The 12,330-nt window shown below is 26.9% G+C and overlaps 1 protein-coding gene across 1 annotated transcript; it reads left to right on the top strand.

Annotated features, from left to right (window-relative positions):
• Positions 1 to 4,239: 4,239 nt before the first annotated feature.
• LOC139864080 (F-box/FBD/LRR-repeat protein At1g13570-like) lies at positions 4,240 to 5,978 on the top strand. Its single transcript, XM_071852666.1, has 5 exons — positions 4,240 to 4,554; positions 4,771 to 4,854; positions 4,949 to 5,062; positions 5,395 to 5,550; positions 5,625 to 5,978. The coding sequence occupies exons 1-5, from the start codon at positions 4,240 to 4,242 to the stop codon at positions 5,976 to 5,978; spliced, it is 1,023 nt and encodes a 340-aa protein (XP_071708767.1).
• Positions 5,979 to 12,330: the final 6,352 nt, after the last annotated feature.

Below are 12,330 nucleotides of genomic sequence, written 5' to 3'. Positions count from 1 at the left end.
TGAATGGATATCCCTTAGATCAAAGGGGAAGAAATTCGAGTGGCTATCTTGGTTAACAAATCCGGGCACGTACCTTCTTTCATAGTATTTAGGTCCATGTTTTAAGGTTTTGGTTGCCACCTTTGCAACCTTCTTTTTTCAAGTTTGGATGTGTATTGTGTATGTAGTATGTATGATCGTGTATAAAGGATGATTCTCATCCTCTGATTTGTACTCTTGATGTAATTTGGTGGTGGAATATAATCTTTCTTGCTTTTCAAAAAAAAAAAAAATTTTTATAAATGAGATGAGTTTTAAATGTATTTTCATTGATATAACTTTAATCAAATTCAATACTAATTACTACTCCGTATATTATATAGCACAAACAATAATTATAAAGTCAAAATTGAATAATAAAGATGTGTAAAAGTCAAAGAGGACAATAGTTTTGATTTTGAAACACATATATAAAATTTTCTACAAAATTCAAATAACACACGATAGTGCTACTTTTGAATTGTGCTCCCTAAAACCTAAACATCAGAAAACGGATTTGTAATAATATAAATTTTTTATCAGTCTGTCCAAAATAATTCAGAATCTAACCAAAAATATCCAAGACATAATCAAATCTCGCAACGTGAAACCCGCTCCATAACCCTCTCATGCAACCGATCGCAACCCTAAACTAGTCTACAAGCCACAATAATCACCCGCCGAGGAATTCAAAAATACCCACCTCTAGATCGCTACAAGAAAACCGAAGAGAACTCCGATTAACTAACAAATCCTGGAGGAACCCGACAACAAAAACGGGCCGCCCATTCATAACCCACCTACGCACGATAGAGAAACCACTGAGAGAACACCCCTGAAAACCATATAAATAACTCAACTAAAGTGGTAGCAATATCAGATTCACCTGAAACAAATAACCTACGACGTGGAGGATAAAAAGATCGAAACTAGAACAAATAATCAAGAAAAAGGCTTCGAATTAATACGGAGTAACTTGTTATTTTAAATAAGATTCTCACACAAATAGTAAAATAAATGAACAACAAAGTATGATGGACGATTACATAGTATATAATACATAAAATGTGATCTGATGATTTGTAAACTCAATGTTTTTTTCATAATCACCACATATATTTATAATGTTGTATTGTACAATTTTATATTTATATTTATATATAACTAAATGAATTTATAATGTTGTATCATACACTCTTAAAGTAGGTTTAGTTTATTTTTTAAGAGAACTTTATAACCACTCGGAGGATTCATCAAAAAATAAAATCCCCAAAATCATACAAATGATGCACACACTATCAAACTCGACAAAACTATTAACTTAACTTGAGTTCACAACTAATTTGAGCTGATTGACAAAAATATAGAAATGACTGATTACAAAAGTTAAAAGATTTATTTACTTTTCTGAGTCGAGAATTTTTCTTTTTACAGCTAGGAGGTAATTGACTTTTAAAAATGTCAAGGGGTATTTATTACCAAACAAAAAGAAAAAGTCAAAATGGTCCCTTGATACTATGACAATATTTTACTCTTTCGTCGCATTCCAAATGTTTATTCTAGTACTCCGTAGTTTTACAAATAAGGGACTTGCCGACAAATTATAAAATAAAATAAAAGTTCTAAAATAAGACAACATGGGCACCTCGTCTCTCAAGCCGTATATTATAATGTTTCTTTAATACCAGCGTGACGTGCGATGATCCTGAAAATTATTTAAACAACGTTCGCATTCTCTATACATTTTTCTAAAACGTAATCAAAAATTTTAGTCACTTTATGTTAACTAAAATCAGTGTTTGGTGGCCGCGCTTTACTGCGATGAACAGAGAAGAAAAGAAAGAGATAAATATATTAGTAGTGTTGCATTATAACAATAGTGAATTTTCTTTAAACGGTAAACTCACTTACCCCTCATAATTTTACACAAATAATTTTCTAAACAACATTTGAACCCATGATATCACAATCTGAAGGGCTCCTTGATACCGCTAGGTCAAAGACCGTTTTATATAACAAAAGTGAATTTAACTATAGATACCCGTTGTGCACTACCAAAAAAGTTTTTTTTTTTTTTTTTTTGGCACTTATATTATTTTTACGGCTTAAAATGTGAATAATTTAATATGTTTCTGACACCAATAAGTGTCACCAAATTTTTAACACTCATTAAAAGGATTACTTTACACTTAAAAGTGTCAAAAATTAATATTATTTGAAAATTGACAACACATTTTATTATATATAAAATTTTGATAACATATTTTTTTATGTTTTTAAATTTGTGAAATTTATATGTATCAAAACATGTCAAAGTTATTCATATGTTAAGTGTCAAAAAATAATGAAAATGTTAAACAATGAACGTTTATTTATAGTGGTGGTATTTACAATTTTTATTTGACTTTATTACTAAAAAGTAATATTAATTCGATCGTTGAGCGTGTTACTTAAAATTTTGTATGTATCTAAGTTTTGAAACATACATATGTGTTTATATTTTCTATATTTAAAAGTATTAGTAATGTATTCATACATAGTAATAACTTATTGCATACAATAGGTGTTTGAAGAACTTTCTTTACTAAAGTCTGCATATTACTAAATATTAAAAAGATCATATATTTCACTTTTGTAGATCAAGGTAATGTTTATTTTTAAGATGTTATTGTTTAATGTTTAAAGATATGCGAATCATATCTATAAAGAAGATGTAGCTTAAAAATAATATTGAAGACAATTTATTTTTATGTCTGCAAAATAATTTGATACTGTCTTAACACTAAGCACCAAATGTTAAAGTGTACAAGTTTGTAGACAGAATAAGGCAATATTTTATCTTATGTCTTTAGAAGACAAACAGTCTGTAGTAAAAAGCAGTGGCGGAACTTGAACCCAGATGCAGATGGGCGAGTGTAAAAATTTAATTATTTTTTCAAAGTCATCAGGGGTAAACACTGAAAAAACCTTATTTTTGGTAAAAAAAAATATTCTTTTATTAGTGTAAAAATTTTTTGCCGTTAAATCCAGGTGGAGAGGATACCCTCTTTGTGATATACTAAGTTCTGTCCGTGATAAAAAGTCTGCATGGGCACAAACATAAGATAAAATACGTTTGCAGACGTAAACAAACAACACCAAAGTCTTTATACTCAAATCTGAACAATATAATCTAAAGTATCATCTTTTTATAAAGGCTCATAAATTTATAGATGAAAATTAGCGAAAGTCTAATACAACGACATCAAACCAAAGAAAACTAAATCACACCACACAACGCAACAAAAAAAAAAAACCGGTCTCTTCTAGCAAGCAAAGAAACCTGTTATTAACTAGAAACCGGTCTCTTATCTAACGTAAAGGAACCTGTTTTCGTCAAATAACCGGTTTCTTTAGTACACTTTAGGGACTGGTTCACAAACCGGTTTCAACTTTGGAAACCACTCCCATTAGGAACCCCTTATTTAACCGGTCTATATGGCCTATAAAATCGGTTTCTATTCCGGATTTTGGTAATCGTGATATCTATATGATTTAGTGATCAAATAGTGCTTGTCATTAAAGCTAGTTTTTCCCTATAGTGTTTGCTCTGATGAAAAATTTGACAAAGTATTAACTACGTTTAAGACTTTCAAATTAGAATGTTTTTGGTTCATTAACAAGCTGAAATCAGCTTGCAATGTTATGTATCATCTCACGAAATTAAGTGTAACACTGTGTGGAATCTTCTTAATCTCTCTATCAATATAAGTAACATCCTATTTTGGCAAAATAAATAAAAACCACACAAGTCAAGTCGTTTAAACCGTTTAATAGGTAATGTCACGTAATGTATATTAACATTTCAGAAAAATTGAGGGGAGCCCAATTCCGACCAATAGTATTAAACCGTTATTAGGCACTTTGAACAATTTATCTCATTGCTCAAAAAGAAAAAAAAAAAGAAGAAAGATACTTTTAAAATGTTTGAAAAGGTAAACAAAATCTCCCTTTTTCTATCCATCAATATCTGGTCACTCGGATCAACACCACTTTCGGTCACAGTTTTAACTTTTGACCTAATTACTGAAATTTGTTTATATAGAAATATAGAATAGTAAACAACTGATCCTTGAAAGTCTGAGTTCGGATCCAAAATTTTAGGTAAATTCTTGAATATAAATGGTCGATGGTTACATATAAAAGTAATATGATTTTAGACTCTAATTTTTTGTTTATATGATGGAAGTTGAATGCTCAAGTTTGGATAGAATTAGCAACCTTCCACAAAACATAATACCACACATACTAACATTTTTGCCAATCAGAGATGCATTGAGAACAAGCATCTTCTCAAGGCATTGGAGGTATAAATGGACCAACATTCCTAAACTTTTTATTGATCAAGATTTGATTATAAGAGAAAAGAAAGTAACATTTCTATCCGAGAAAATTAAACTCACTAACATTATCTTTCACATTTTACTGCAACATACGGGCCCAATTCGCGAGTTTACATGGCTTAATTATTTAGAAATGCATTTTGAAGTCGACCAGGTAATTCTTTATCTTTCAAGGAACGATAATACTCTACAACGCCTTACCTTAGTCCATTGGTTGACACGCTACAAGCTACCCTGTTCGTTTTATTCATTTCGAAATCTAGAATACTTATATCTCCAAAATTGTGTTTTTGAGCCTCCTTCAACATTTAATGGGTTTAGTACGTTGAGGTGCTTGATCTTTGACAACCATGTTGAGATTACTACACAGTCGCTCAAGCGTTTCCTCAGCAAATGTCCGCTACTTGAGGAATTACATTTGGTAAAATGTCCGTTGCTTGAAAAATTACATTTGGTACGGTAGATACTAAATTGTTTCTTATAAAGTTTCATTAATTAATAATAAAATAAAAATCATCTACGCATTAAGCGTACTTTAAACTATGTAGATAGAACTTCAAGGAAATGGAAGTATTGTACAAGAAGACAAGTTAACATTTTTCGAGTTGTTTAATCTTTTGCCAACAATTAAGAAGCTGTCAATCTCAAAGCATTTCATGAAGGTAATATCATTTTCACTTTTAAATCATTATTTTTTTACTTGAAATATTTTTACTTTTGTTATACCACATTTGATAAATAGTCAATGACCGGATATGGTTTTGAATGTGTTTTCAAAGTTAAACTTTTATCAGGTACGTAGTAAAGTATTAAATAACACAAATCAAAAAATTTAAAATCAAAATTGAAAAGATAAAACTTTTAAAAATCAATAAGTGTAACACTTAATATGAAACGAACCGAGTATAATTTTCAAGCAACCTCATATTACAAACATGATATTAATATGTGTATGCTAATTCTTACCCTGGTATAACTATGTGAAATGATGAAGTACTTTGTTACACATGATATGCCACCGAAGCTCCCGATTTCATTAGTTAACCTCAAGGTTCTCCATTTGGGTGTGTTTTTTATGGAACAAGATGAGCTTTTGTCTATCCTTTGTATGATTAAGAGCTCCCCAAATTTAACCAACTTTTACATCGAGGTGAGTGTATGAATTCAACAACTTACATGGTAAAACATTAGTTTTGACATGTTTTCTAATATATTGTATTATAGAATCAACGACGTCATGATTCACGAACAACTGAAACAGAAACTCTTGTTCTTCAAGACTGCTCAGATTTGAAGTTGGATCATCTTGATGATTTCAAGATGCAAAATTTTGGTAACTTAGCTGTTGAGATAGATTTTTTGAAACTTATCGTGGTGAATTCACCCGTGCTAAAGAAAGTACGTATCGAGATTAATGAAAATATTGCTTCCGACCACGAAGAATTAAAGTATCTTATGGACTCATTTTCAGATGCATTTCCTTTGGTAAAATTTAGCATTGAACTATTTGAAACCCCAGATATTATGACAATGCAGTATATTAGGAATCTAATTAGTACAACATCGAAATATAATTAATTTTCTTCATCAATTATCAAATAATTCCGGATCCGCCACCGATCGCACTTATATGTTTATTTCTATTCAGAATATACTACAATAGTTGATAGATATAATGATATAATGATACAAAGTATAAATAATAGAAAATATATATTCGAGACATCCCGAATACTAATTGCGGAAGTGAGTATGATCGTGGTTTAAATCAACGATCGAGAAAGCAATCACGGACATAAGTATATCTAAGTCTTGAAATCTAGATGAGGTTTGCAACATATAATTTATCTACCCATAGTGGCGAAGCCAGAATATTAAATAACCGGTGGCACAAAATAATACTGAAATATATCGAGTTATAAAATTTTAATTATATGATTAACTCCAAACATAAGAAACTTAAGTTATTCTTTAGCACAAATGTATCATGCCATATTTCTTTCGTTAGAGAGATTCGTAACTGTTTCATCATCGTATTAGCAAATGCTTCAATTTCTACGACACTAAGAAGACGACCGTTCAATAGTAAATTTAGTATAATTTACAATTTATAAATTTATAAAATCAGCAATCAACAATATACATTATAAACCATATTTTTTGACCGAAATTATTTATATAATCTGAAAATGAATAAACCTAACATACTAAATACTGTAATATGATAAATAAATAAACAAATTGAGCGTTTGGGCAGATTTGAGAAAGTGAAACTATTAAGTAAGGACATTAGAAAGGATGGTGAAACTAATATGAAAGTTAAGATTGATTAAGATTTACTGATAAAGAAAATAAACTAAAAAGTTAAAAAGGAAACAACTATTTCTACTGAATGGTGGCCACATATTCCAAATCAGTTAGTAAACTAGTTCGGGCTTCACAATATGATTTAGTTGAAATGCCCCGTTCATATCGATTATAAACGTTACATAATAATTGATTTCATTGCGAGGTATTTGACCTCTATATGATACATTTTACAAACATTGCATTCGTATTTAAAAGACAAACTTTCCTTACACCGAAAGTTGACAGGTATGCATACCATTTCATAATATATCCACACTATAGATGACATAATCTGTCATTTACTTAATAATAATCTTTATTGAGCTCAATGACTTGAATGCAACGTATTTTGAAATATGCCATGAATGACTCCAAGTAATATCTTTAAAATGAGCAAATGCACAGCGGAAGATTTCTTTAATACCTGAGAATAAACATGTTTTCAAGTGTCAACCAAAAGGTTGGTGAGTTCATTAGTTTATTATAAACAATCATTTCCATTAATTTAATAGACCACAAGATTTCCATTTCCATTTCTCATAAACATCATGCATGCATATAGCATTCTGCATAAAAATCATTCATATGGATTGAACACCTGGTAACCGACCTTAACAAGATGCATATAGAATATCCCCATCATTCCGGGACTCTCATCGGATATGATAAATCAGATGGGGCTTGTTGGGCCCGATAGATCTATCTTCAGGATTCGCGTCAATTAGGGGCCATTTCCCTAATTATTAGGCTACCAAGCTAAAAATGGGCATATTCGATTCGATAATCCAACCATATAATGTAGTTTCGATTACTTGTGTCTATTTCGTAAAACATTTATAAAAGCAGCGCATGTATTCTCAGTCCCAAAAATATATATTGCAAAAGCATTTAAAAAGGGAGCAAATGAAACTCACGATACTGTATTTCGTAGTGAAAATACATATGACGGCATTGAACAAGTGTAGGGTTGGCCTCGGATTCACGAACCTATATTAAGTATATATATTTATATGTTGATCAATATCTGTCTAACATATTAGGTTTAATTCGTAGTGTATCACAATCCTAATGCTCGAGACTGATATGCAAAAGTCAACAAAATTCAACTTGACCCAAAATGACTTCCAAAATCTATACATGTTTATTATATAACTTAAATATAGTCATTTTATATATTTAAATATATTTATCAGATTTTATCAGAGTAAATAATACAAGTCATTTATTAATAAATAAAAATTCATATTACAATATGTATATGATAAAAATATACTTTTATATATCCCAAGTAATAAAATTTATAAAGTTCACTTAATATTATAAAAATATAGTGGTATATATTATTAATGTAATTATATTACACGTGGTAAAAATATGTTTGTATCACATTTTTATTTGATAAAATAATATTGATAGTAATAATAATGAGTAAAAGTTGTATTATTTTTTAATAATAATAATAATTATTATTATTCTACTAATAATAATAATAACAATATTTATTTACTAATGATGATATTAATTATAATAAAATGGTAATTCTAATCATGATAATTTTAATAATAACGATACTTTTTAATATTAACTGTAATGACAATAATAAAAAATAATAATTCTATGATAATTTTTAATAATAATAATACTAAAATGATAATAATAATGATATTTTATAATAACAATGATATTTCTATTAAAAATGATAATTTTAATAAAAATGATAGTTTTAATATTAATGATACTTTTAATAATAATAATAATACTGATAAAAAAAATAATAAAATGATATTTTTATCTAAATCAATTTTTTACAATATTTTAATTTCATCGTGATATTTATACTCATTATTTCCTAATCGATTTGTTTAATAGCTTTTAGTCCTCTTTTATATCACATTCATAATAATGATAATAATAGTAATCATATTAATTAGATGATACTAATATTAGTTTTAATGCTAATGATACTAATAATAATAATTATAATAATAATAATGATAATACTAATAATTATTATAATGATAATAATAATAATAATAATAATAATAATAATAATAATAATAATAATAATAGTATTAATAATAACCTTAGTGATAATAACGATAGTATTAATAATAACAATAACAATTTTTAATGATGATATTTTTATTAATAACGATAATATTAATAATAATAATAATAATAATAATAATAATATTAATAATAATAATAATAATAATTAGATAATAATAATAACGACGATAATAACGACGATGGTAATAATAATAATCATTTTAATAATAATACTAAAATTAATGATAATTCAGTTGGCCATATCTTTTAATCCGTTCATCGAAATCACACGATTCCTAAATGAAAAGTTATTGATTTTTCGTCAGCTTTCCAACGACATGCATATCATATACCTTATCTCAGTATCATATGTATTAAATTCGTGATTTATCATAAACTATTTAACGATGAAATTAAGCATACAAGCATTTATAAATATATACACTCGAGCACTAGTCAGGGATGCACTATTAATATATAAAAGATAAGATATGAATGCTCACGCATCAATATTGTGATTCAATATTTCAGAAAAGTACGTAGACGCGACGGAGATGATAAACACTATCTTTGACTCACGATCACAACCCCCAAGCAATACCCATAACCTCTTTAGCTATAACCCATACCTTCCTTAGCTCCCTCTCGCTCGAAAACCCGTTTTGAAAATAACTCGCTCATGACCTTGTCGTAATATTTTATGTATAATAATACTAATACTAATACGATTAATAATAATATTATGATTAATAATAATAATTTTAATAATAATTATAATAATAAATATAAATATATAGAGAGAGTGATATCGAGAGAAAGATAGATGAATTGTGATTCAGAAACAGAAATCGTTCGACTTATAAAGGAATGTGGCATGCACCTACTACCCATGCGATCGTATGGGCTTTATCCTGTGTGGCCATGCGATCGCATGGCCTCCTTTGCTAGCACACATACGAATTATTGAAGGCTGTCGAAAAAATTTAATTTATATTATATATAAATATAATTAATATAATTAATTAATTATATATTATATTATATTTGCATGCATATTGGACTTGTAATTTTAGTTCCGATAACTTGTACGTTTACGCTCGACTTATGTCTCGGTTCCGGTTTTTTGATCGTTACTTCGTACGCTTTAATATCTTGTACTTTACGTTTCGCGACGTGTACCTTTGTCAACATTTAGACTTAAATCATCAATAAACTATATCACTCGAAGTATACTTTGAACGTTTGAGTGTTTTGGTCATTTGCTTCATTAAATCATCGTCTCGTTATATATACATATATATAAAATCAAAATGTTTTGTATCTAGTTACTATGATATTTTATCACATTGTAAAATATATATATTTAAAAATATAGTTTGTATATATATATATATATATATATATATATATATATATATATATATATATATATAATATAATATATATATATATATAAATTAAATATTTATTTAATAATATAATATTTAGTTTTTCAAAACTAATTTTATATATCAAAGTTCATTTTAGAATCGTTTTAGTAATAGAAATTATTATATCATATAACTTTTATATTTTAAAACATATAATCGATATAATTTATTCATGCATCAAATTCTCATAAGTTAACTTATCTAAATATCAATTGATTCAATAATCGAATACTAATATTGTTTATTAATAAATCAAAATATATATAAACACGTTTTTAATTACACGTTGTAAGTTATTTATATTAATTGAATCACGTACCGTTATCATTTATAATTTGTCAAAAGGTTTCTAGAAAGATTCTAAATTTTAAGATAACATTAAAACTTTTATCCTTATTAAAATGGCTCGGTAATAATTTGTCAAAAGTGGTTCCAGATATTTATAAAGTTATATTCTTTTTAAAGAAGACGTGACACTCAAATCCTTTTATAGAATTTCTAAAATTTATATCAATAAAAGTTAATGATAATAACTTTAATAATCTAATTCTTGACATGTTGTAAAATGTACTAATCTTTCGAAATATATCGTAGTACGTTTTATATCTTTAAAACCATATATATATATATATATATATATGATTTACTATATATAGCATAAAACTTTAATTAGGCTTTATATACATATTCAAATTATATTATAAAATGTTTTAATAATAGAATTCTTTTAGACTAAAAACGTGTTCGTACGTTTGAAACTAAATCAAATAACTATCATAAAATTTATTCTTCTAAAACTAATCATATTCAAATCACATAATTTATTACTAGAACTTATGTTTATCCTCATAAGTTTGTATTAACTTGTTTAATATCAAACTGGTGTTACTAAATCTATTAATTGTATTCGAAACCGCTTATATATAAGTTCAATATACTTTGTCTATATATATATATATATACACATTTCACATAACACGTTTTATTACGTAGATGTTTATCTAAAACGAATAAGTATAACGCTATACGTTTAATACTTTGTTAACGTTTTTAAGTCATATAATATAACGACCCTCATTTTTCCATTCTATATTTTTCCAATATTAAATGCCCAAACAATATAATTAAAACTTAATGATTAAACTTTAATCAACAATTGTTAAGTGTTAAGAGTTATAAAAAATATTAATTAACTTTGTACAATAATTGACAAGTTAATAAAAGATGAAAATAATAAACTGTTAGTCGACACTCACTGCTAATTAAAATTTATGCATTTATGTAATATTATAACTAATAACCTATAAGTAATAAATAAAAAGTGACATTTATATAAATAATAAAACAATTGGGAACTAAAAAAAAATATATACAAGTCATGAATTAGTAAAAAGAAAATAATACTTATCATGTAGTAAATGTAAAAATGATGATAATAATAATAATAATAATAATAATAATAATAATAATAATAATAATAATAATAATAATAATAATAATAATAATAATAATAATAATAATGAGACTAAAGAATTTTAAACAATTACATCCTTATATTGACTAAAAAAAAATAAAATAAAATATATATATATATATATATATATATATATATATATATATATTGTACCACCTATTGTTGACTAAAAATTATAAAATAAAATAAATCATTAATTAGAACATCCTTATGTTAACTAACACTCTAATACTTGCACTATATAAACACCCCTAGACTCCTAGTTTCTCATTCACAAATCACACCAAAATCCTCTCTCAAAAACAATCTCTCCCTCTCTCTCTCTTGTGGTATTCGGATCTTCAAGCTTGTTCTTTGTGTTCATCAAGATTTTCAAGCGTGTTCTTTATTATTTGGGTTATTTGATCTTCATCACCAAGTTTTCTTCTTATTTCTTGTTAATCTTCATCATCATTAATAAGGTATGATCCAAAATCTTAAAATTTTTAAATCTTTCTTTCAATTCATGTTTATATTCATAATCATATTCGTGAATGATCTTAACATTCATATTATTTAGATCCTCAAAACCCTAAACCCTAATCATTAAAATACTACTTTAATTAACTAACCCTAATTAATGAAACCC

Source organism: Rutidosis leptorrhynchoides, chromosome 8, assembly GCF_046630445.1.
Source record: "Rutidosis leptorrhynchoides isolate AG116_Rl617_1_P2 chromosome 8, CSIRO_AGI_Rlap_v1, whole genome shotgun sequence".
Lineage (NCBI taxonomy): Eukaryota > Viridiplantae > Streptophyta > Magnoliopsida > Asterales > Asteraceae > Rutidosis > Rutidosis leptorrhynchoides.
The sequence above is the reverse complement of the archived record's forward strand: the minus strand, read 5'-3'. Positions and strand labels throughout refer to the sequence as shown.

Bases quoted from the DNA above. Each gene is read 5' to 3' on its own strand.
- LOC139864080 (XM_071852666.1), top strand. From the start codon at position 4,240: ATGGAAGTTGAATGCTCAAGTTTGGATAGAATTAGCAACCTTCCACAA. The intron at 4,855-4,948 runs GTACGGTAGATA...TAAACTATGTAG, and splicing joins TGCTTGAAAAATTACATTTG to ATAGAACTTCAAGGAAATGG. The intron at 5,063-5,394 runs GTAATATCATTT...GAAATGATGAAG, and splicing joins TCTCAAAGCATTTCATGAAG to TACTTTGTTACACATGATAT.